Genomic DNA, 26802 nt, shown 5'->3' with positions numbered 1-26802 from the left:
TAAGACCTTCAAATATAGTTTTTCTCATCCTCTGTTACCTCCTCCACTGAATCTTAGTGGGGTTATTGTAAGGTGCTTTACATCGCGCCCATAATTTCTAGGCATATTTAGAAAGGTTCCAAGCGTCCCTTGGAAGGTAGGTCTCGAATAATTCATGACTTGTTTTCCTCGACCCATTCATATGGTGTGTCTTTGTGCAGTGTTCCACTTCCCAATTGGAGAATTTGCATTTGGCAAAAAGGTGTTACCAAATTTGGATGAATTATGAATCTCCATTTTTCCCATAGGGGCGTTGTATTGGGGCATATGAATTTTCCTCATAGTCAATCCAGTATTTGCTTTTGCCCTTTCTCGAATCTTTTCAGCTTTGTAACTCTTCAACATTTCAGATTCTTTGAAAGCTTTAGCAGTAACCCTATTGAACACAATGTTGCATCGAGGACACATAATAACTTCTCGATCAGTGTCTTTTTTCTTGGAAAGGAATTCGACCAAGCTATCACCTTCCTTAGGGTAAACAGGTTCCTCTTCCTTTGCGAAATCATCTAAGAGTTCCTCTAACTTCTCATCCGAAATAGGTTCAACATTTTCATCTTCATCCACGTTGACCTCTACCATGTTGATTCCCATTGAAACGGGTTCTACATATCCAATATGTGCCGCAAACGGATCAGTATCTACCTTCATATCTTTCTCTTCGAAGGTGAGACGACCCTTAGTGATTGCCTTTTCGATCATATCCCTGAAACGTATACAATTTTTAGTCTAGTGACCATACATATTATGATATTTGCATAACTTTTTCCCTTTTCGTTATTCGAGAGGAGGAATTTTGTGGTTTTATGGGAGTGTGATTTGTTTGTCTTTCAATAGAATATCGAATATGTTATCAGCTTTGGTTACATCAAAACTATATTTTCTGTTTGTACCCACTTTTATGTTATCTCCTGGTTTTAACATTTGACAATGATATGTAGGGTCGGCTTGCAACTCAGCTATGTTAACCTCTAAATCCTCACTTACACTATCACAACTGGTATCATCTTTGATTTCAACATTATCTAAGTAGGCTACTTTTTCTTTCCGAACAAACCTATCAAATTTTCTTAATTTTTCTTTTTCAGCCTTGATCTGTTCGATTCGTCTTACTTTTTCTGCTAATTGAGCCATATCTCTAAGTTGTTCATTCACAAATTTTTACGAATCAAAAAATCCAAACCTGTAGCGACTATTTTAACCAATTCATGTTCAAGTATGTTGGTATAACATCGAGATTTTAATTGCCTGAATCTATTCAGATAATCATCTAATGACTCATTATGTTGTCTTTTTACATTCATTAGATCAACTATACTCACTTTCATTTCTCCTCGAAAGAAATGCTCATAAAAACTCCTTTCCAGTTGTGTCCATGTAATAATTGAATTAGGTTGTAAAGTTGTAAACCAAGTAAAAGCATGTTTAGTTAGAGAACTCGGGAAATACTTCATTTTTAGATGTTCATTACTTACCAAGTCTCCACACTTGACCAAGTATCTCGCTATATGCTCTACACTGGATTCACCCAATTCCCCTGCAAATTTTGAGAATTTGGGGACTTTCAACCCCTTGGGTAATTCAGATTGGGTTATATATTTCAGGAAGGTGGACACAAAGTAAGGATGCTCATTTCGTCCTACTTCGACACCATGCCTATTGAGCACCCTCTCTACTATTTGATCTAGATCTTCTTCAAGGTTTCTATGAGGTCTTCCTAGATTAAGAGGCATTTCGTTTCCGACATGATTATCCATTTTATTCAAGTTTGCACTCATGACTCTCGAAAGCTGGTTATCCCTACATTTGTCACCTATTTTATTTATCAACTCATATAAAGGGATAAGTATATTATGCATCTGAGTTGACAACAAATTCACCATGTCATGATTACTATGATCCATCTGCTGTCGAAGAGCTATCATAGCCTAATTACTTATACCATGTCATGATTACTATGATCCATTTGGGGCGGCATTATACCCCTATGGAGGAACATGCATTTATGGATTTGGCCCAGGATAAGGCATTGACATCTCCACATGCACGGGCTGGGTAGTTCTCCAATTTAAAGGCATACCCCATGGGTACTCTCGAGTTGCATTCACAAGTTCTTGTGACGTATTCGTTAGTCTTAGAGTACTAGACACATGTTCAGGAGGTACAGGAGGCGAGGTTGCCCCCCTTGTTAAAATTGTTACATTTTTTTATTGGGATTCCTATTTTCTGTATCTACCTGTTCTTCATTATTCATATCTCTCCTACTAGACGTAGACATAGTTTTCCCACTCTTAAGTCTCATAAAACATACATAAAACTAGTTCAATTATGTTTGTTAGCAAACGAGTCCCATCGGGCGTGCCAATTTGTTCGTGGGAAATTTCGTTTATGGACCCTTTTTATTCAAACTAGCAAAAATACTTTTCAATTTAGATATGTACTATTAGATTCTTGTTAAGAACGGAAATGGAGGCTATACAATGAATTCAACATGCATGGATTTCCAAATATTCATTGATAGTTACCACAAAATAAGTCTCATGTATGCAAATGTTTAAATGAATTGAGTGAACAACATAGAAATTAACAACATAATTCATAGCTTGTTTCACATAATTGTTGAGTTACAACTTATAATGATTCTGGAAAGCAAATAAACTATGATAACTACGCTATACTAAACTAAGATTGTCCTATGAAAAGAAAAGACTAAAGAGTGGCCAAAAAGTCATACCTAGCAATCTCGTACACGAGAGCCATATACGCAAGTAGTGAGTGCTTGTGAGAGTTCTCAAGTATGATTTTTCGACCCCTCTAAACGAAGTCACACCTCCTATTTATAGGAGTTAATGATGGGTGGTTACTACGCTCGATGCGGTGTGTCTCAACCGCTCCTACTTCGTCGTTTATAACTTCCTTCAACTGTTCTCTGTAACTTCTGATAACCGCTCTTTGCACGTTCTAAACTTGTGATGTTCTTCTTTGAGTGCGTATCGAAACAGTTATTCAACATTGACTTCATGAAACCGTTCTTGAACCATTTTAAACTTCCTCACGATGCTTATGTTTCGATTTTCAGAGCTTCCCTTGGAATTCCTTCGATTGTCTTGAAATTTGCTTTTTTCTTCCTTTGGTTTCCCTCTCAGGGTTGTCTGGTCCTACTTGCTTTATTGCTCGACCTCGAATCGAGATTTTTTGCTCGAGAGTTTTCTTCTCAATGAGGTACCTTGACGTATTTGGGGTTCAATTTGAGCATCATTGAAATGTATTTTCCCTGAGTAAAAATGTCAAACACAATTTTTTAGTTAATTAAATGCATTTAGATAAATGAATTTAGCATACCTCAAAGAAAATTGTCTCCGAAGGAGAATAGAGAATACTAGTGGGAAAAAAGAAAAAGAAAAAAATTTAAGGGTAATGAAGTGAAAACTAAATGGTAGTGTTTCGTGGTTTTGAAGTTGTAGTTGTAATATGACAAAGAAGAAAAGATGTTGTATTTACTCTTCAAATGAGAAGCCATAAGCGATCTAAGTACGGACCGGAAGGGCGACAGTCAATAAATTCTAAAAACAAAAAAAAAATACTGTGTTTAATATTAAAGTAAAGTTTACATAATAAAATTATATTATAAAAATAAATTAAATAATTGATAATTTATATTTACATTTTTCAATGAAAAAAATTCCACAAATTTAAAAAAATCTACTCATGATTTTAGAAAAGTACTAAATATAAATACAAAGTTTTAATTTATCATTGACTCTTATATATTAAATACAAAATAATTTTTTTGTGATTGGATAAATATGAAGGATTTTATAATGCTTGAAGGATTGTTTAGGGTTTGTTTGGATAAACCTCTAGAAGCAGTTATAGGAGGAAGAAATAGGAAGGAAAAATGAGTTAAGATAAAATTAGTTTATGTATGAGCTAATTTGTTGAAGCTCTTTTATATAGCTTCCCCAAAAAAGTACAAATTAGCTAATACATAAGTTAAAAGGAAAAACTTATTTCATTTTATCTTCCCATTTTTTTTCTCTAAGAAATGTTTTTGGAAAAATTTATCCACACAGACCCTTATTATGATTTCTACTACCTAGGAGATTATTTGTTTAGTATTTTTACTTTAGAAATCATATAGGAGAGAGAGTAATGCTTCAAGGATAAAAGTGATGGTCATTCGATGATGTTAGGTTTATGATTTCAGTGTTTAGTGTGTGTTTGGATTGGCAGCGAGTTGAACTCGTCATGATTTTTGGATCTAACAAATAGATGAAATCATGGTAAGTTAACGACAAAAGCAAGAATCATGGTGAGTTCAACTTATTTATCACCAATCCAAATACACATATAAGCCATGGACTCTTTTATCCAATATATGAAACTTTTGACAATTTTATTGGGCTAATTTCTTTATTTTGTTTATCTAATTTTGGAAATTTCTAGATAAACTTATTTTTTAAACCAATGTATTGCATATGCTAGACATTTATTATATTATAACCAAAATAATAAATTATATTTAACACACATGCGTACACATAGTGTGTCTGATTGTTTTAAAGCATAAAAATTATTATTTATTTATAAAAAAGATTAGCCTTGATGTTTTATGGGATTGCCTACGCTCCTAAAAATTGAACTATATATTTACAATTAAAATCCTTTACCTTCCTAAAGATTTAGATGATATAGGTTCATCAGAACTATGAAACTTCTTAAAAATAAAGTATTGTTTCTAAGATTAGAAGACTCAAAAAGAGCATTGAACTCTTCGTTATAGACAAAGTAGTTGAGAGTGACATAAAAATGAGTTGTCTTTAAAACAACAATATGGTGTTTACTATTCAATAAGACAACTTTCACACCTATTCCACATGTAAAATATTCAAACTCAAAAGTTTTATAAATATTTGGAAAAGTTAGATCATTCGTATTGGAAACTATTTTGTGAGAATTGAAAAGCCTGCTCATGTTTTCTTTCCAAAAAGGAAGGAAAATTATTCTTTACCAGCTCTTTAAATGGTATATAGGATTATTTAAGATATAAAGTTCTCTCAATTTGTGCTTTTATATAAAAAAAAAATTATATTCTCTTTCTTAACAATCGTTTGTGAAAAAAATATTTTTCTTCTTTTTACTCCTTTAGTAATCTAGGAGTTGTTTTCCTTTTTTTATTTATTAATTTTCTTTAAGATATAAAGTTTTTTTGATTTTTTTAAGTTATACTTTTCTTTGGTTTTAGATTAATTTGACCCATTCTTAATAGTTCTAAAATAAGTCATATTTCTTTTAAGTTAATACACTAATTACTATAGTTTTTGGTAAAAATTTATTAAGTAATATTTAATAAATTTATTATATAAAATATTACTATATTTGGTTCATTATTTTCAAAATATTTAATTTGATTTCTCTATTTTTAAAATGTTTAATTTAATTATTTATTTTTAAAATTATTTAGTGTTATCTTTCCATTTAAGTTGACACTAGCGAAGTTATTGAACATAGGAGATAAAAAGAATAGTGGTTTTTTTAATTTTAAATTAAAAGACTAAATTGAAATTTTGAAAAATAGAAAGATCACATTGAATAATATTAAATTAAAAGAGGAACAAAAAAATAATTAACTAATCTAGTATTAATAATTTAGAGTAAATTACAATGAAACCCTCTAACATTCGGTGATATTGGACACAACTTTCTTATTTTTTTTATTTTTTTTTTATTTTTAATGTTTCCATCAACTTTTTTTTATTAGATATCATAATTTAATATTTTTTAAATAATTAAGTGAGTTAATGTAATGTTTAAAGAATGTTAATATAATATTTTTCAAATAATTAAGGAAATTATTGCAGGAAAAAAAAAAACGGAAGTTATATCTAATCTCACATATCTTCAAAGGTGCTATAATTCACACTAATATAATTAATGATGTTATTTTCATCATTTAATATATATTTTAGTTTTTTACTTTTATCATGTTAAGATAAAATATAAACATAACTCTACAGTCAAATATATAGAATAAAATAAACAGGATTGCATCCACTTCCCGTATAATGAAATAGATAATTTATTTATTTCATCGAAAATAATATAACGAATATTATTAATGATAATTTTGTGTTAAACTTAATTTTTCTTTAGAATTTTCTTTTTCAATTAGACAAATCCTGCACTCAATTATATTTGTGAATTTCATCTTCTTCCTCTTCTGGTAGATAGCTCATGGTTTACTTTGTTTGAAAAAAAAAAATGTAAGATTAGTTTCTAAATTTTTGTAGACAGAAATTTATCTAATTATCATTCATAAATTATTGGAAATCAACTACAGACTATCAAAATTTAATTATACAACTAAATCTAATTAGCTGAGATTACATGTAAAATTCATGAAGATTTAGCTTAATATATATGTGATCTATTCCAACAATATAAGAAAAGATAATAAATGATGTAATGATAAATAGAAACAAAGATAAGATAAAATAATTAGTTGCAGAAGAAATTTAATCTTCAATTTAATGTTCACAAAGATTTTAACTAAATATATATGTGATCTATTTTTTTTTTCTTGTAGAATAAATCAGAATTGATTATTTAAATAATAATAAAAAAGTGAAATGATTATGAATTTTTCCCTCCAAGAATTTCACGATAGATTATAAATTAAATTTATTAACATAATTAAAATTGACACGATAACAAGATATTTGTATATGAATTTTAGTTAAGAAAGAAGTATTTTATAGAATGATAATTTTTATATTATAATTAATTTTACTTTAGAATTTGACTTTTAAATTTGGCAAATCCCTATATAGATTTCAATTAAGAAAGAAGTATTTTATAGAATGATAATATTTATATTAGACTTAATTTTGCTTTAGAATTTGTCTTTTAAATTTGGCAAATCCCGCCCTCAATTATTTTTGTGAATTTCATCTCACCATTTGAATTTTTGTAATTTTAATTTATCCGTTAATTTAAAATCTAACTATATATATATATATATTTTGCAGAAATAGAATTATATCATAACACTTGATGGAAATCAATCATAAATTACCTGATATCAACTACATTCTATGAAAATTTATTAATTAGATAGCAAATCTAATTAGTTGAGATTACATGAAAAAGGACGGATGATTATGAATTTTTTTCCCTCCACGAATTTCACGAAGTTTTCTAAATATATATACTCATAGCTCATTCAAGAATGGTGTGAAGAAACATCAAATGATCACGATGTTTACCGAATGGAAGAAGATAAGGGTTCTGGGAGAAGGTTCCTTTGGAACTGTCTCTCTTGCTACGACCATTTTTCCAAAAGAAGTGCAAGAAGTGTTGATAGCTGTTAAGAGTTCAAAGCCTCACAGGGAAGAATCTTTGGAGAAAGAAGAAGCCATATTGAATTTATTCCATGGTCGCAAAGAAATTGTTCAGTGCATTGGGGGCGTACCCTCCATAGAGAATAGTGGTTATGTCTACAATCTGATGATGGAGTTTGCTCCTTATGGCTCTCTTGGAAACTTGATCAAAAGGAGAAAATCACTATTGGAGAGTGAAGTAAAAGTGTACACACGCATGCTTCTGAAAGGGCTTTCTGTGATTCATGAATTTGGAGTCATTCATTGTGATCTTAAACCGGACAACGTTCTTTTATTTCCTTCCCAAGAACATGGTGTGGAGTATGAACTAAAGATTGGTGATTTTGGAATGTCTAAGAGGAAAGAAGAGGTGTTTGATGGTGACTTTTGGAAGATTAAGTTTAGAGGTTCACCATATTACATGTCACCAGAATCAGTGAGGGGGCAAATCGAAGCAGCCTTGGATATATGGTCTCTTGGATGCATGGTTATTGAAATGCTCACTGGTTTACCTGCATGGCACAAAGTTCCCACCTTACGTGACTTAATGTTTAAACTTGCGGTTCTTAAGGAAGCACCACCAATACCTTCCGATTTCACTCCTCTTTGTCAAGATTTCTTGAATAAGTGCTTTCTCAAGAACCCTTCTCAGAGGTCCACTGCCAACATGCTTCTTAATCATCCTTTTCTTTCTATTACGGATAAAATTTTTTTGGTAAGACTCATCATTCTTTTTCATCAATTAATCTTTTCTTTTTTTCTTCCTAAACCCATTATCCAAATAACATGGAATTCGTGATTCTAATCATACATATATATATATATAAAGTCTAGACCTTAACTGTAACTAACTTTGAGATTCTTTTCTTTGTAGGAAAATGAAAATTTTGTTGAATCCAAATTCATCAAGACAAGGCATGTTGGTCTCGAATTGGATAATAATTCTCCAGAAATTACACGTGGTGTGTCAAGTTCGTGCGGTTTCTCAAATTCGCTCTCAAATTTGTTACCAAGTGACCTCCTTTCACTATTAGAGTGAAAAGACAATAATTGTACAAATTTATTTGCATGTTGTTTATATCCAAAAATCGACCTAAACATCAAGTTGATTTATATTTTATAACACTCTTAAATTCTCCTCAATTAATTATGTTGGATTTTTTGATAAATTTATTTATCTATTTTTTTTTATTAGTGATAATTCAACTCGTATTAGAAGAATTTATAACAATTTGCATATCTTGTTTAAACCAATTGAACTAGATCTTTAATAAATTTATATGTTTTAATTTTGGGTTTTGAACCGTACTATTTCTTACAAAATCTTTAAAGTATATATGCATATAATGAAAATTAACCAAGCGTATTTTTTTAATGGTTTTCCTTAATATTTAGATTCTTCAACGTTTATTTTCCTCATAGCTTAGTTACAAATATATATAAATTTTATTATAGGAAATTACAGAACATTCTATCACCCCAAACAAAGTAAAGTGGTTATGGCTAAAACTATTTGTAACATTGCAGTGAGAAAAAAAAATCAAATTGTTAAATAATTTCCTATAATTGTCATATGTCACTAATTTCCGCATAGCTTAGTTTCTTATAGTGTCGCATTTTTCTAAATCACAAATTTGTGCCTTTATCAAATTAATAGTGAAACTAATTTTAAAAATATTATAGTAAATTACACCGATATTTTTTTTTTGAAGTTTTATAAATTTTGCATTGAAACTCCTATTTTTTTATATATTTATAAATTATTATAGAAATCTCTCTTACAAGCAATCCATTGGTCACAGTATAATATTTTTCAAATAATATAGAAATTAATATAATATTTTTTAAAATGATTAAGGGTGATTTTTGGAAAAATTACTAAGTGTTTGTGAAGTTTGTGAAGTTCATGAAATCTAGGGATGTCAATATAATTTATTTAAAATATTAATACGTGATTGTTATTTTAGCCACTTTTTTTTGTCCCTCGTTTTAGAGATATCTCCAATTTCTTGTTTATTATTCCAAAACGATCTCATAAAGTAATATTATAAATAACCAAAATTATCTTTTGTCTTTCTAACTACTTCGCATTTGTTAAATGGTCACGGATTTTAATGAGGTTGTGATGTAGTTATTTTCTATGGACTTTTTTTTGTTAATTAATGATTTCTCTTTGTATTTTTAGGTTATTTTAGCATTTAATTTTATATTAGTCGATTCATAGTGCATGATCGAATTATATGTTAATTAATGAAACCCTAAAACAAACAGGTTTGGAGTATTTGCATGATCAAACAGATTTTTTAAGCTTTTAATTAGATTAATTATTTAATCGACTTCTCAGAACGAATTTTTTCCTTTTGTAGAAATTTTTTACGGTCAATTTGGAGTTTTATAAGATAAAAGGTGTTAATTTTCATGTATAAAGGATAAGAAACTTGAGAAATAAAATTGTCATTTACGTTAGAATTCATACAATTCAAATTGGGGGTAATAATGATCAATGAAATCACAACCTTGAAGATTTTTAATTTTAATTTTTGATTTATTGTTTTCAATTACAAACTAAAATTTATTTTTTTAAATGAACTAAAATCACAATTAAGTGAATAATTGATTTAACCTAATATCTTATACGAGTATAAGTGGGTTGGCTTGGATTCCAATGAATCCATTATCCAACTTGATTAAAATTTATCGAATTGGAAATATTAACTTTTTTTTTTCTAATTGAGTCAAATAAAGTTATAGGTCAAAAAATACAAAATTCATTATATAATATTAAAGTAAAGTTTACATAATAAAACTATATTATAAAAATAAATTAAATAATTGATAATTTATATTTACATTTTTTAATAAAAAAATTTCTACAAATTTAGAAAAATCTATGATTTTAGAAAAATAATTTGGTTGTACTAAATATAAATAGAAAAGTTTAATTTATCATCAACTCTCATATATTAAATATGAAATTTTATCTTATATGAAAATGGTTTTAGAAAATTTTATTTAATGAAAGTATTTCTAGAGATTTTTTTTAAAGTTCTTTACAATTCAATTTTTATTTGTTATATTTATATGTGAATTAAATTTTAATATTTTAAAATAAATTTTACAATTTTTTTAATAACTCTTTTAACTTCTTATCTAATTTTATTTTAATTATTATATCTATAAATTATATTTTAATAATTTTAAAGTAAATTATAAATAAGTAGATTATTTATTATAAATATAAAATATAATTTATATGTTTAAAAATATTTATTTATATATAACTTTTAAATATAATTTATTTATATTTAAATATAATATTTACTTGTATATATAATTTACTATCACAAACATTTAGCATGTGTAATACACATGTTAAAATACTAGTTAATTTATTTTCTTATATTTCTTTAGGTGTAAAAATCCAGTGCATTCAGTAGCTCTTAAGATTACTAAATTTCTAATTTATCTAATCAAATAACTATTTTTTTATTTGTTGAAATCTTAAAATTAAATTCCGAATCTTTATTTCTTAGCCATCACAAACTTTATTATAATATGTCAATTTTTTTTTATAAATTCATAGTCTAATACAAACGTATGATTCATTTAATATTTTTTTAATATATATATATATATATATATATATATATATATATATATATATATCTAATTGTATGTTGGGTTTGAGAATTGAAATCATAATATTTAACTAATTGGGATAACATTTTTTTGATTTATCTAACGTACCGAGAAAACTCAAAGCTAGACCTGGTTGAAATGACTCAAGAACTATAACATCAATCTTATAGTAAAATAGGTAAAATATTCACAATTTATAAATCTCACATCTCATTATATAGTGGAACACTTAACCGCGATTCTTCTGAAATTTAGTTTGTCATTTTGACTAACCTGTATATCAACTCAAATTTTGTTTAGGGGACGGACCCCTCCTAAAGATAAGTGATTTCAATTCAACTCAACATACAATTAAATTAAGCTACAATTCAATCATCTTAACTTCATGTCATTTACTGTTTTCTATAGCAGAACAAGTTTCAGCTACCATTTTATAAGTTATGTCAAGTTTTGAATATTATCTTAAAATCACTTCATCTCTAGGGCAATCAATTTTGCAGTTAATTATATTATTACTTATGAGATGCTGATTTCCGAAACAAAAATGGTTGGTGAGATGATTTCTATACAAGTTGTTAGAGGCTCAACTGGGTTACAGGGCAGAAGCCAATATGGGCTCAACAATTGTCTCATGGGCCCAAAAGTTTGGAAAGTTTACACAGAAATATTGATGAGCTGGTAGTGAGAGTAAAAGTTTGATCCTTCATTCTTTGTTCTTTTATATAGTCTCAAAGAGTAAGTAAATCAACTTATCTAATTTAATTAATAGTCTTAAGTATACATATGTGTTACATAATTTGTGAGAAAATTTTATCGTTCATAATAGTTTTATTCCATCCAAATAAAATTGTCTAAAATATACTTGCGTTATACATAAAAAAAAAATAAATAAATAAAAAAAATCATTTAGCTGCACAACTTTGGATACTTCATGTATCATATGACTCATAACCATTGTGTGTAACACGAACCATTTTTTTTATCATCATATTGTAAAAAAGAAAAATGTAGTTAATACTTCTAAACTCACCGATCATCTAAAAAAACTTTCATAATGATTAACGAGTATCAAAATAGTATTAGTTAAAAGATCAATAAATAAAATATTGTTATTAAAAATCACAAGAAGAATATATGAATAAAACTAAATGATACATTTCATAATTATTTTTAACCAATGTGGATGAAAAAATAATTTGCATCAACCTTCTACACGGCCAGGTTGACTGTGGGTCAACGCTGAAAATTCAAGTCGTCCTCGAAGGAGCGATGAAGATTCAGTGGACCATTAAATATGTCTCTTTTTTCTGGCTTTCCTCGAACTTTTGTAAGGTCACGAAGACTTTGACTTCCTCTTTCTCTCATTTTAAAAAATCAAAAAAATAAAAATGACACAGAAATGCCATAAAGAATTGGCACCATTGGCTATTGCCACGTCAAATTGGCCCTCTATTCGACAATTGCAACACTAATTAGACTTCAACCATCAACATCGATCATTTCATTTCAAAGTAAAGATCACGCTAATGAAGCAAGAAAAATAATAAAAAGCTTATCTTATATGCTTAGTTTAGTGAAATTTAACATTGTGCAAAAGTGTCACTTTAGTGTGTGGCATATGAGTAATTTTGATGGCATGGGGAGGGCAAAGAAGCATATGGGTCCTCTATAAGTAAGCTCAACTCTGCAACTGGAAATGATCAGTGGCAGAAAGCAAATATTGCTTTCTCTGTAAATGGCAGAAAATGGCATAATTCAAGTGAACAAGTTTGGGTTTGTGTTGTTTTGTTTGCTGCTAATACAAGTTTCAGTTTCTGAAATCATTTTCGAAGAGCGCTTTGACGGTATTGTTATTTTCTTCTGTTTTTATTTTTTTATGCTTACTTTTTAGTTACATATATGTATCAACCGTTACCTCATGTGAATATACTTTGGCTAGTTGGTGATTGGTTAGGTAATTGGTAATTAAATAGATTATTCATTAATTAAATAAGCCACGTATGTGCAATCGTAATATATTTTTTTAACATATTTAGCAAATTTCTATTTTAGTTTCTTCAATCACTCTTCTCCGCCAGTTTTTTTCCAACAGAATCATTTCTTGTTTGTATATGGAGAAATCACAAGGAACACGGTGTTTGATTTGTTTTATGTTTTCAGTTTTAACTCGTATACTTTTTCACCAATAATTGCTCCACGAATGTCACTTTTTGTAAAGAGATACACTTTTTTTGTGTGTCGTTTTGTTTTTTGTAAAGGAGAGCTAAAGCAAAATTTTATTGTTTTTACTATTTATTCACAAAAGCAAAATGTAAACAAAAAAAGCAAACCAACCAGTGCCTAACACATCAAAGGAATTCTACTTTTAGTTTTATAGGGGTTTTTTTTTTCTTTTTTTTCTTAGATATGAATATATGATTTGAGTGTGATAATGTGTTTTGGTTTCTGTAAAGATGGATGGCGAGGTCGGTGGGTAAAATCAGACTGGAAAAGCAGTGAGGGCAAAGCAGGTTCATTCAAGCACACAGCTGGAAAATGGGCTGGTGATCCAGATGATAAAGGTACTTTTTGATTTAGTTTAACTTCAATATACTATTCATTCACATAAAATTTGAAATGGATTATTTTAAGTTATTGTTTGTATGTTTTAACAACAGAAAGGGGAGGGTGGACATTTGCATTTATATTAATGATATCAATGTTTGAATGAGTGGATTCTTTCTCTTTCTCAACATTTAAGGCTGAACTAGTGTAGGAAAAAGAAAGATTTTGATTCCAAAATTTTGGAGAAATTATTAGGTAGTTTAAAGACACCAAATATTTATGGTTTCAACCAACAACTATATGACATGTATTTAAGTTTTTTAACTTATGAGAAAACATTAATTGCACCTAACAACATGTCATGTAGAGATTAATTAGGGACCATGTGATCCAAGACTACCTAATAATTTCTCAAAATTTTGGGGGTAAAATCTGTCAGAAAATCTATTAGGTATTACTGATTAACTGCCTCCCACCAGGTTGACCCATTTTTAGAGCAAAAGTGCACCTCTAGTAACTCCACAAGCAAGGTATAGATTAAACCTCGGCCCTTAGTTAAGGAACATAAATGTCGAACCACTTATACTAATAACTTTTGGTAAATTTGTTAGGTGTGATAACATTATGGAATTGGCTTGTATTTAAAATAAAAATGTATAAACATAAGGAACTTTTGTGCAATTTTCATAATGGAGGGGAGGTTTGTGTCGTAAATGCAGAATACAGATCAGGGGAGAGTAATTTACTCGCACAAAATTTCAATTGGTGAATACACTTTACATTTTGAGGAACTTGTAATTGTTTCCTTTCTTAATATGTACAAAATGGTAGTAACAGGAATGTGGTTGGTGTTGTAACATTTTGCCATTTTGTGGAACATTGTAGGTATTCAAACATCTAGCGATGCCAAACATTCTGCCATCTCTGCAAAAATACCAGAATTCAGCAACAAGAACAGAACATTGGTCCTCCAGTATTCTGTAAAATTTGAGCAAGAAATTGAGTGTGGTGGAGGTTACATCAAGCTCCTCTCCGGATTTGTTAATCAAAAGAAGTTTGGTGGGGATACGCCTTATATGTATGTTGCTTATTCCATTTTCTTCATTTTGCTTTTACTTCTTGATTTATATCAGGTGAAGAAAATCTGCAACCTAAATAAGCTAATTTCATGGGAGAAAGTTTATATATCTTGACCTCCAAATTTATATTCCATATGCATTGTATTTTTCTGTTTTCATTAGCTTGCTCTGATGATAACATCTCATTTTGCCTCACCTCGTATTGTTCTTATTGAACACTTTATGTACCACTTCTGTTGTGACTTCATTATTTTTCTTCTCTGCCTGTGTTTTCTATTTTTACCATAAAAGAAGAAAGAAAGAATGTCATGCTGACACATTCTCTATAGTTTGATGTTTGGACCAGATTTGTGTGGTACTGATACAAAGAAGCTCCATGTGATACTCTCCTACCACGGTCAAAATTACCCCATAAAGAAGGACCTGCAATGTGAAACTGACAAGTTAACTCATTTCTACACATTCATTCTTCGGCCAGATGCCTCATACAGTGTGCTGGTTGACAATAGAGAGAGAGATTCCGGAAGCATGTATACAGATTGGGATATTCTTCCTCCACGAAAAATCAAAGATGTCAAGGCCAAAAAGGTTTAACTTTTAACTACTTTACTTAAGGTCTGTTTGGATAAACTTCTCCAGAAGTATTTATTAAAAAAAATAGGGAGGAAAATAAAATAAATTTCTCCATAAGTTGAAAGTAATTTATGCATAAGTTAATTTGTAGAAACTCTCTCATGTTAGCTTTCAGAAAAACTTATTTTTAACTTATGCATGAGCTAGTTTTAACTTATGGAAGTTTATTTCATTTTTCCTTTCTATTTTTTTCTCATAGAAGTATTTTTGGAAAAAGTTTATTCATACAGAATCTTAATAGTTAACTTCTGATGTTGTCCTTTAGTATGTTATGATTCTTTTGGTGATTTACATATCTTGTAACAATATTATAACTCGGTTTAGATTTCCTGTTTTACCATAAAGAGACTTAACTTATCCCAATCAAATCCTATGGTTGAGATGCCTTTTTTCTTCTAACAATAACTTGATTTTTGAAATTAAAACATCTTTCAAATTGCAGCCTGCAGACTGGGAGGAAAGAGAATACATTGAAGACCCTAATGATGTCAAACCTGAGGTAATCCAAAAGCTGATGATAATAGAACAAGGGGATGGTAGTTTTAGTCCATGAGATGGAAAGCTCATTAATTTGTTTATTGCTATTGCAGGGATATGATTCGATCCCAAGAGAAATTCCTGACCCAAATGCTAAAGAGGTTAGTCATAGTTCCTTGCTTATCTTGCTTGATGCATTATTTGGTTTTCTCAGTTTTCTGATATGATGACTTCTCGACAGGGAGAGATGAGTGATTTTTTTTTCCTAATTATGTACATTTTTCCCTTTAAATTAGCCTGATAACTGGGATGAAGAGGAAGACGGGAAATGGAAACCACCAAAGATACCAAATCCAGCATACAAAGGACCATGGAAAAGAAAGGTTTGTTGATCAAGTTTGGGGAAGCTAACCACCATGGAATAAACATTAATTTTTCCTTATTCCTTTTCAGTTTTCTTTCATCATCCATTCTCTCTTACTTGTTACCCCTATGTTGACAGAAAATCAAGAACCCTAACTACAAAGGAAAATGGAAAACTCCATGGATAGATAATCCAGGTACGTTCAAATGTATATCTAGGTTCTTTGTGGGAATTTAATATATATATATATATATATGAAAAGGGTTCAAACGACACCGGTGTAACTTTTACTAAGTGTTACACCGCTCAATAACTTTATATTAAATGTGAATTTTGAAAATTCAACCGATTGAAAGTTCATATTTCTTAGATCATATAAACCAAATTTTATTAAAATTGAACAACAACTTGAAGGTAATCAAAGTGTTCATATTTTAGTATATTTTGAAATGTATATATTACATCAATTTTGTTTTATTAGAATGAAGTATCAAATCATTTTAGATTAATATAAAATTTGATATATATGATTTAAGAAATATGAACTTTCAATCTAACGGTTGAATTTTCAAAATTCACGTTTAATATAAAGTTATTGAGCAGTGTAACACTTAGTAAAAATTACACCAGCGTCGTTTGAATTCTCCTCTATATATATATATATATATATATATATATATATATATATATATATATATATATATATATATATATATATATATATATATATATATATATATTACATATTTTCCTGCATACTAAGGAATGCTTCAATTTCATTTTTATCCTTATCAGAGTTTGAAGATGACCCTGATCTTTATGTGCTTAAGCCTATCAAGTATGTGGGCATTGAAGTTTGGCAGGTATGGTAAATGTAACCTTCCAAATTTAGTGTTGGCATGTTATATTATAATGTAGACTTCTCTCTGCCTCTTTATTAAGTGCAAAGTCATTGGGCAAAAATGTGTGGATGCTGTTAATATAAACCAAATATTGTGTTTCAGGTTAAAGGTGGTTCAGTTTTTGACAACGTTTTGATTTGTGATGATCCTGATTATGCAAAACAAGTTGTTGAGGAAGTGCTTGCCAACAGGGAGGTGAGTTTATCTCTTGCATTTGATTTAGCTCCATATCCAACCTGTAGTGAGCGATATGTGTTCAATGTAGTCCTATAATCAACTTTCATCTAAGGCTGTAAATAGAGTCACTTACGGCTTATTCTGGTGAAAATGTTTTAGTTGATGTGATGTACAAAATAGACATTAACCAAACAATAACCTATCTGACTTATTTGGAATTGGATGGCAACAAATAATAGGGATACCTTGAAACGTTAAATTAAGGGACTGGATTGAAAATTTAAAACAGCATGGCCGGATATGAACAATACTGTAAAATGTATGGTCTTGAAACTTATTAAGCCTTTTTGAAGCTGCATTTGATTTGCTCCAGAAAGTGTCCATTTGGTAAAAAGAACGAATGTATTCGGTTCTCCTTAATATGTGTCATCTCTTAGGGTACATGTTTAGGTGACCCTTATTTTTTGGCATCTCAGATTGAAAAGGAAGGTTTTGAGGAAGCAGAGAAAGTCAGAAAAGCCAAAGAGGAGGAGGTACATGGGCATAACTTTTGAGTTCCATCATCCGTCTTGAATCACCCTAGTTTCTTTTTTCCAAAATCCTAACTCGTATTCGTGCAGGAGGCGCAAAGAGCAAGAGAAGAAGGTGAAAGGCGTAGACGAGAGAGAGGTCATGATCGGCGATACCGGGACAGATATAGAGACAGATACAGGGTTAGTATCATACATGAATATATTCAACATTCATTCTTTTCCCTTTTAATGAATCTTCACTCGTTTTTGAGGATAAGACAAGTGGAATAGAAACTAGATTGGAATAGAACTCCAGTTCCAAAGCTTTATTCTAGTACTATGGCTTTGATCTATCCTCCCTAGTAAAATGTGTGTGGAAGGCAAATCAATTTTCCTAATAATGTTTTGGGAAGCATTTTACTTTGAGTCTTAGTTCTGGGAAATTGTCACCACATTCTCTTAATAATTATATATACTTGTGACTGGCCATTTTTTAGAGCTATATACTATGGGATGATTGCCCTCGAAACTAAAAGTTTGGCAAGAACCTTTGTTAGAGAATGATTTAGGGAAGGAAGAACTTTGTTTCGAAACATTAGCTACTGTACTTTCAGTTAGATCTCAGTAAATTTATTTGACAAAGAATGAAGAAGAACATTGAATTGGTTAATTTGTTACTCACAATGACTTTGGCAACAAAGTGACCAGATTGTTCTGACACTTAATCCTTATAAAATAAAATAAAATAAAATATTGTTTAAGGAATTATGATAGAGTTAGAAATATTCTCCGTGATTTCCCAATACTTTTCTGTTGCCTTGTTTTGAAACAATGATAAATTTTACTTACACTTGGTTGTTTTCCTATGTGCAGCATCGCCATGATTATCATGTAAGTCTCATTTTCTTCCCAAGTTATTTCTCTAATGCTAAGTTGGTTCATTGAAATCGAGATGGCATTTTGGTGATCAATCTCCAAAATTTGCACCTTTTTTTTATTTTTGGACCATACCTTTACATGTCATAACACCAATTAAAATAAATAAAAGAGGGGAAAAAAAAAAACTGTCTTTGGTTGCAGTACGTGGTTGGGGAATAAGTGTGATTGATATGCAATCTTTGACATCTTTCTGGCTGTTGTACTCAAAAATTGACTTTCTTTGATGTGCAGGATGAGCTTTGATGGGATAAAACGTCCTTTTTCTCGTATCTGGTTGACAAGAATTTCGACATTGTTATGAATTAAAGTTACGTTGATAGTGGTGCCATATTCCAGCTCATGTTAATTTTAAAATTAAACTTTCCAAATAATAATAGTCTATTTGTCGCATAGCTATGTATTATTTTACTCTTTCCTCCTTTCATTGTCATGCATCTTTGATAGACTGGGAAAACAAAACCTAATTTGTCATTGATACGAAGCTTGGTTCAAGGGCTATTGAAATGTGCACGAGAGTTTTTTTAGCAACGTTCATACGTTCTTCGTATAACATCCAAATTATTATTTACAAATATTATGAAATTGACACAAAAATAAATAGTATATACTCCATAAGTAATGCTATTTTCGCATAAATTTCTCGGTAGTTTTTAAAATAAGGAGAGAAGTATGAAATAAAATGGGTGATGTGATAAAGAAAAACTGGGGGAAAATGTGAGAAATTGTTACCAGAATACAACTATTCAAACGCTATTTTCCTTGTATAACTGATATTTAGCAAAAATGTATTAATACAGAAACACTCCAACACCCTTATACATTTGAACTTCTTTTTTACAAAGAAAAAAAAGGAAATGAAGAAAGAAGGTTAAATAAAAGAATTTTCTGTTTTCTATTGGACAAATGCCTACAGGGAACTTTGAAGTTCAATGCTCCCTCCCTTGGCCAAATTGGTGTGACTTGAAAGACCCTCTTGCAGGCTAAAGACGAAAAAGGAATAGCATGATTAACCAAATTGGTGCATGATTGACAATACATTTTAAGTTTGCACAATTTGTGAAATGTAGACGCGCACATTAAGCCCTTCATAAAGCTGGTTACTCTTGAGAACAATATAAAGAACTTGATGTAAATTTTATTCATAATTCATAACATTCGTTGATATTTTATTAAAGGTTGCTATCTCACAGTATACCCCTTTAAGGCACAGGGCCTCCTGTTTAGGTAGTTATCAGTGTCTTCGTCTCAATTAAGTTTTTATCCAAACTGAGTGGATATGAATATTTGATGCAATTTTTACTTAAACTTGAATCATAAATATGGAACTAAACATACACCATATAAACCATCAATTTAATTCCTAAAATATTACTCTCTTAAATAATTCTTAAACTACTGAAATTATGTACATAATCCCTAAAGTTTTAGAAATCTCGCTACATAATTCCTAAGTATTGAAAATAATTTCAAATTAACCCCTCAACTTTACAAAATATATCAATCCAGAGACTAAATTGATAAATATTTAATATTTTGGGACTGTTTATATAACTTTATTAGTTTAAAAACTATTCTTAAGTGTTAAAAATAATTTAAATTAATCCCTCAACTTTAGCAAAACATATCAACCCAGAGACTAAATTGATAAGTATTTAATATTTAGGGACTATTTATATAATTTTATTAGCTTAAAAACTATTTAAGAGTTAGGATGATACTCAGAACTAAATTTCATTATTTCAAATTCATAGTTGTCGTGGCCATAAACAAATTAGGTTAATCCCACTTACCTTTTTTTGGGAGTAATACAAATCGCCCCAGAAACATCACAGTATCAGAGGAAACCAAAATGATATTCGTGCCAAAATTTCAATATATAACAATAACAATAATTGGTCAAGTCTAACTGAAACGTCCAAGACATCCCTGTTTCAAAGTTTACAAGCAAATCAGTTTTTTTTTCATATGGGCAGTGCTATTAATATGCAATTAAAATTATTAAAAAATGTTACGTAAAAGGTCAACCTAAGATTTCATTCCTTACCAATGTCCTCAAATAATGTTTTCCGAGGCAGTGGAAGCTAACTAATCATCTTCTACGCACACCTCCAGAGCTTGGTCCACGCTGTACTGCAGCTCCTGGCTGCTGCTGTGTCTGAGCACCAGGTTGCCCGCCAGGTTGTTCATCGGGCATATTCATAGCTTGAGTGACGGCATTCATTACAATGAGTCCAAGAGGGATCAGGTACATCCACTAGTATCGTGAAAGATTCCAGAAGAAAATGTTAATTCAGAAATACATGCATTTATAGTTTTTTATTTATAGATAATAAATAAAGAGGTAGTTATGGCTCAAAGATCAAGACCGAATGAATGTTGTATACTCACGTATTTAGCCCAAAAGGACTTTTCTATTGGCTTTACAGCCTCACCATCTCCCTCCTCTCCGCCAAGCACATCTTCAGCAAATATTGGAGTTCTGTGGAAGCAAAAAATATTTGTTGAATTAAAAATACAGACATACTACTAAAAGCTTGACACGGATGATGGATGCAACAGCTATATCATGTTTGTTGTTAAAAAGCCAAAAGCAAAAGGTTTACCCTTCCTTCCTCCCTAGCACACCAGATAACGACAATATTAATCTTATTAAGTAATCATCAAAATCAAAAACGTCAAGGAAACATTTGGTTGAGAAAGCTATTTCCTCCTTCTGGTTTTCCATTTTTTATCTAATTTTGTTTTATTCAATTAAGATACTTTAGGGAAACAGTTCTTAGCAAGGAAACATATTCAATTATTTTCAATCTCATTAAACTTTTCATTAAATTATTTTCTTGAATTGGTGCCTTCCGCTAATATAAGAGAAAGTTGCTATTCATTTTTCATTTAACATTGTTAAAAATTATTTGAAAGAAGGGTTAACACTAAAGCTGTTAATTACATGCATAAATTGTAAAGTTCATCCAGATCTTCATCCTCATAGCTGTATTAATCTTCAATGTCATCATAGACATTATCATGATCCATATGATATTCAACAATTAAAGGCTCAAATGATGACATCCTAAGTGTTGACCCGAGGTTATGTTAATGATGATTATAGACTAATTTGTAACTAAATAATATTATTGTACACTTTTACTTTATACTTGCCAAGTGCTATTTTGAAAAAAAAAAAAAAAAAAAAAGTGAATGGAGTATTGAACGTGAAACTAAAGGAAGAATATTATGATAAAGACATGCAATCATAATAGAGTGCATCAAGTAAAAAGACAAGAAAATAGGAATGTCAGAATAATTGTTGCGCAGAAATAATCATGGGACAATCCAGACTGCGTAACTTAAAAAATAAATAAATAAACAGTGGTGCAGAATAGTTAAAGCCAGACAAGGCTCTATGTTCAACGGCAACTTCATTTAAGTAGACTTTCTACTATAACAGTAATAATAAAAGTGAGAAAACCAGTGTTATACATTATTGAAATTCAGTTTCAAGAAAGGATAAAAGAGAGACAGACAGACAGAGAATAAAACTTATTTCCCATGTTTTTTATTGGATAAAATGTTTTCCACAACCGAATGCAATACCTTAGTAGCCATGCTAGGAACACTACCAGTTTGTTAAGTAAACTTTTCCAAAAACACTTATTAGAGAAAATAAGAAGGAAAAATGAAATTAGCTTCTGCATAAGTCAATTTGTAGAAGCTCTCATATTAACTTCTCCAAAAACTTATTTTTTACTTATGCATAAACTAGTTTAGCTTATTGAGAAACTTATATTGTTTTTTTCCTTCACCTAAAAGTGATTTTAGATAAGTTTATCCAAACAGACCTTATGTGTGCTTCTTTTATGTTATTATTTGTATATTAAATAAAATAATAATAACAATTAAGAGTGACACCATCAATCATAGAACATATACCTTGGCGCTTGTTCACTGTTCTTTAGAACCGTGTATGACTTGAAAGACCACTTTGCAGGCTAAAGACAAAGAGGATGTATGAGATTGGCATTTGCGATATAAGATCAGGCAATAGACATAATTTTAAATTTGCACAAGCCTATGAAATAGATTTGAAAACATGCACATTAGATTTTTTGCGCACCTAGCAACTATCAAGAACAAGGACAAGTTGTGGCATGACAGGTTAAAATCAACCAGAACATGAGTACGGATGATGGAATATTCAGGTGGTTTCTAAAGGCACTTTATATGCAAATTTTACTCTACCAAAATTCATGCATGCAGGGATCAGGACCATAATATATTAACTAAGTAAAAAGTTTCTGTCTAAACAGCCACCGAGCAGCTTTGGCATTACATACAACTATCATTGTAGATGCTTAAAAAAATATTATATATACAATAAAAACTAATAAAAGTGATGAATAATGTATTTATATCATTTTGTGTATGTAAAGGAAAGAGATAGTATTATTGACTCCATGTAAAACACAAACAGTTAGAAGACAACAAAACAGAAGAGGAGGAGAAAATAGAAGACAACAAAACGTGTTGGAAATTTTTAAAAGTGGAGCTAAGCTCAACAAAAAAGAAGCAATAAGAGCAGTTGTCAAAAGTAAAAGCGACTTACAAGCTTCAGTTGCCGGGGATAAGGGCAAGCCCCTGGAGCACCATAATTGACAGCCAAGACATTAACACCTTCCTGAAACATAAAAATTGAATGAGTGAAACTCAATGAAATTAAAAAAAAACGTGAAGATAGATCTGTAAGAAAAGCTATACAATCAATGTTCAGTTCTGCTTCCTAGTTGAAGTATTCTACTACAATATTGCATAAGGACACCACCCATTCTCTCAAGTTTTTTTATTTTTTTTCATTTATAAAAAAATACGAGATAACCCTATCATATTCTATATATTCCTTCCACTAACTTGATTCATTGTATCTATATCATAAGAGTTTACTATTTTTTTCTCATTTTCATAAGACATGACTTTCATTTTTTTTATGAACATAGCTCACGTAATGTCCCAAAGTTGACAATCAAGGGCAAATCTGTATTCATGAGATGTGACTTCTACTGACCTAGCATTATTTTAACATTAATGGAAATCGATCTTGGAAACAGCAGATTTCATTTTCATGTGACACAAGCATATATGACAAGTCCCTTCATGTATGAAAATTTGAATTAAGTGGAGAAGTTATCTTTGCAGTTATAATAGCACCAACACAGCATAAAAAGCATATTTATTATCATAAAACATATTACCATGTGTATTACAAAATGCTCCTCCAATCCATCCCCTGGAAGACATCGCTGGTTCAGAAAGGCAGAATTGTTAGTTCTACTTGGAGTCTAAAGCTCAAACAGTAACTGCAACACCAAATAAAAGTGCCACAACCACCAAAACAGTGACCAATGAAATACCAGCAAAACAAGAATTCAAGTTATTGACAGTAGGCAGACATGCTTAAAGTGAAAAGGAGTACCAAAAAAGAGAGAGAAGGAACGGATCATCTTTCATTTAATATAGCATGATAAATGTAAAACAAATCATGTCAAGTATTATTAGAACAACATTGCAAACTATAATACCACAAACTGTGAAATGCAAACACATCCACATAACGTCATGTTGGTGTGTTTGACACGTTTTGGACATTACACTTGTCAAACACGCTTTGGACATGCGTCTAACACCTCTCCAAAATGTCATAAGTAGAAACTATTTTCTTGTTGGTTCATACACCTCTCCAACACAACTTAGATACCTCTTTGGCACAACTTGAATACCTTTTTGACACAACTTGTAACAAGAAAGTGAGCCGACACCTACTCTTAAATAAACACTCATCTATCACTCCTATTATAAAAGCATAAAATAAAAAGTCAACTTATTTTTAAATATTGCAAGGCTCATAACATCTTTTTTTTTTATGAGGCTCATTTTCATAAGAATGACTAGTTGTTTTAACTTTTAAGAGATATGAATCATTTTCTGATGGTAACTATCATATAAAGATTGTAAAGATTAACAACTTTGAAGATGAATACCAAATATATATAAATATTAATTCTCATTTCTCAATTTACATTTTTGTCTGTTAATTATATTTATGTATGCACATGCCGTGCTCTTTGTCCTATATTTTGGACATTAGTCATGTCCAATATTCGTGTCAGAGTCGGTGCTTCATAGACCACAGTACCCCCCATTACTTACATCACCAAATACAGTGCTAGAAACGGAAAAATCAAACCCAGGAACTAAAAGCTGTTAATCCCCAAAGCACAAAGCCGACTACTAAACCATAGTTGCCGTGAAAAAGGAAACTCAATTTTTTATTCATATTTAATATTTAATACTATACAACAATGACAAGAACTTGATTCATATTCATAGTTACCGCTTTCACCGAAGAAATAATATATTCCCGGCCGGGAGGGCTCAAAACATTGGACGGCAGTCTAATCCTATAGAAATCATCTCCTCGTAACAGCTCCTGTAAAAAGAGAACAGCGTCACATCTTTATACAATGCTAGCGTGCCAAAATACACAAGGAAAAATAGCTCAATGTAAAACACATAATAATTACTTGAAAATTCTTCTGCTCAACGTCAGTCAAAGGATCCCGCTTAAACCTCAGCTTCGTCAGAGTCTATCACAGATCAAACACGCTTTTCAGTTCAACAGCACAAATCTCGCAGATACTATATCCACTAGAACGCAGTGCAATAAGACAGAACTAATGCAAAAAAACATTTGCGAATTCGAATCGACACAAAATCAATTCATAAATCGTATATCAACTCTTAAGCTATAATATAAACAGAGAGGGAGGGAGGTGTAGGATTGACCTGGCCGCCGTGGCTCCAAGTCTTGAGGCGAGCAGAGAAGTTGCCAGCGTCGGAGAAATCGGAGTCTCCGAAGGCGTGTTGGAGAGGGAACTGGATCTTGGAATCGGAGGCGGAGGCGGAGTCGGAAAACCTCTTCCGAGAGGTGGTGGCGGTGGCGGGAGGTTGATGATGCGAATCGGAATCGAAGGAGCGTCCACCTTCGATGCCAAACTCGTCGTCGTCGAGGAGAAGCTCGTCCGATTGGAAACCTAACGCGCAAGTGAGCAGCAGAGTCACCGCGAAGAAGAAACGGAAGGGTAACGCGCCCATTCTCTCGCCGTCTGATTTCTCAGTCTGTGCTTGTGTTACGCTACGACCGCTGTTATGTGTTAAAGATTGATTTAGTGGACACTCTAGACTCTAGTACCTTTTTTTTTTAGAGATACCACACTTATTAATAAGAGGGAACGATGCTTTTTTAGAAGGCAGGTCAAAAAACAGAAGAAATAAAATATACTAAAGAAATATATAGTCTAATTTTAGCTTAAATTTACATGATAAATATTTATTATGTATAATTAAAATTTATAAAAAAATAGGCTTAAATATATTTTTAGTCCCATAAATTTAGGATAAATCTGTTTTTAGTCCCTCAAATTTAAAATTGTTGTTTTTAATTCTTATAATTTTAAAAAATCTTATTTTAGTCTTTATATTCAAATTTTGTTAAGAAATTTATCAAACATTATTGCATAAAATCTACCTATTAGTATTTTTATTAGTGAAAATATCACATTAAATTTGATTGATATTGCACAACTGTCTTAATTAGTCACTTTTAAATATGTTATTAGTGACTTAAGGAACTAAAACAAGATTTTTAAAAATTACTCTTGGAATAAGTGAACCCCTATTTTATACTTATTAACAATGTATTTACTTGAAATGATTTTAAAGATTGGTAAAAAAAATAGTGAAAGGAGGGTTGGAATTTTTTTTTTTTTTGAAAATAATAAATTTGAGATAAGAGAGACAATGTGGGACCCACATCCACATGACAATAGAAACAATTGTTTGAAGGAAGCCAAAATCCATCAACAAACCTTCTAAAAAGTCTTTCATCTCACCAGATCAAAGTGTTTTTTAAATCGATTCTGAAAACACACAAATTCTTAACTCTTGATTGATGCAAATAAGTTACAAACTTTTGAACAAAAATAGCATTGTGAATGGTACCTCAACCTGATACAAATTTTTTTTGAATGAGACTAATGATCCATTGTAAACAAGGAAGGAGTCTATTGACAA

General features: G+C 30.5%; 3 protein-coding genes across 3 annotated transcripts; 2 read left to right on the top strand and 1 right to left on the bottom strand.

The window, feature by feature from the left end:
- Positions 1–6528: 6528 nt before the first annotated feature.
- LOC109802690 (mitogen-activated protein kinase kinase kinase 20) lies at positions 6529–9228 on the top strand. Its single transcript, XM_020364103.2, has 2 exons — positions 6529–8130; positions 8290–9228. The coding sequence occupies exons 1-2, from the start codon at positions 7285–7287 to the stop codon at positions 8452–8454; spliced, it is 1011 nt and encodes a 336-aa protein (XP_020219692.2). The 5' UTR covers positions 6529–7284; the 3' UTR covers positions 8455–9228.
- A 3509-nt stretch (positions 9229–12737) lies between these two features.
- Positions 12738–19209, top strand: LOC109802523 (calreticulin-3). Its single transcript, XM_020363920.3, has 14 exons — positions 12738–12898; positions 13508–13615; positions 14484–14676; positions 15007–15265; positions 15753–15809; positions 15901–15948; positions 16084–16170; positions 16290–16347; positions 16947–17014; positions 17156–17248; positions 17707–17763; positions 17851–17943; positions 18616–18633; positions 18913–19209. Exons 1-14 carry the CDS (start codon positions 12790–12792, stop codon positions 18922–18924), a joined length of 1260 nt encoding a protein of 419 aa, XP_020219509.1. The 5' UTR covers positions 12738–12789; the 3' UTR covers positions 18925–19209.
- A 1184-nt stretch (positions 19210–20393) lies between these two features.
- LOC109802524 (ER membrane protein complex subunit-like protein) lies at positions 20394–25926 on the bottom strand. The gene is made up of 9 exons (XM_020363921.3): positions 25516–25926; positions 25254–25316; positions 25064–25159; positions 23925–23972; positions 23282–23353; positions 22609–22667; positions 21070–21160; positions 20726–20935; positions 20394–20607 (listed from the first exon to the last, which is right to left on the bottom strand). The coding sequence occupies exons 1-8, from the start codon at positions 25822–25824 to the stop codon at positions 20771–20773; spliced, it is 903 nt and encodes a 300-aa protein (XP_020219510.1). The 5' UTR covers positions 25825–25926; the 3' UTR covers positions 20394–20607; positions 20726–20770.
- Between the last annotated feature and the right edge of the window lie 876 nt (positions 25927–26802).

Source organism: Cajanus cajan, chromosome 4 (assembly GCF_000230855.2).
Source record: "Cajanus cajan strain Asha chromosome 4, NIPB_CcT2T_4, whole genome shotgun sequence".
Lineage (NCBI taxonomy): Eukaryota > Viridiplantae > Streptophyta > Magnoliopsida > Fabales > Fabaceae > Cajanus > Cajanus cajan.
The sequence above is the reverse complement of the archived record's forward strand: the minus strand, read 5'-3'. Positions and strand labels throughout refer to the sequence as shown.

Excerpts from the sequence above, each read along its gene's own strand:
- LOC109802524 (XM_020363921.3), bottom strand. The coding sequence starts at position 25,824 with ATGGGCGCGTTACCCTTCCGTTTCTTCTTCGCGGTGACTCTGCTGCTC. Across the intron at positions 25,317-25,515 it reads CTTGGAGCCACGGCGGCCAG|ACTCTGACGAAGCTGAGGTT; the intron begins GTCAATCCTACA and ends GATCTGTGATAG. Across the intron at positions 20,936-21,069 it reads AGTCCTTTTGGGCTAAATAC|TGGATGTACCTGATCCCTCT; the intron begins GTGAGTATACAA and ends TCACGATACTAG.
- LOC109802523 (XM_020363920.3), top strand. The coding sequence starts at position 12,790 with ATGGCAGAAAATGGCATAATTCAAGTGAACAAGTTTGGGTTTGTGTTG. Across the intron at positions 14,677-15,006 it reads GGTGGGGATACGCCTTATAT|TTTGATGTTTGGACCAGATT; the intron begins GTATGTTGCTTA and ends CATTCTCTATAG. Across the intron at positions 15,266-15,752 it reads AAGATGTCAAGGCCAAAAAG|CCTGCAGACTGGGAGGAAAG; the intron begins GTTTAACTTTTA and ends TTCAAATTGCAG.
- LOC109802690 (XM_020364103.2), top strand. The coding sequence starts at position 7,285 with ATGATCACGATGTTTACCGAATGGAAGAAGATAAGGGTTCTGGGAGAA. Across the intron at positions 8,131-8,289 it reads TTACGGATAAAATTTTTTTG|GAAAATGAAAATTTTGTTGA; the intron begins GTAAGACTCATC and ends TTTTCTTTGTAG.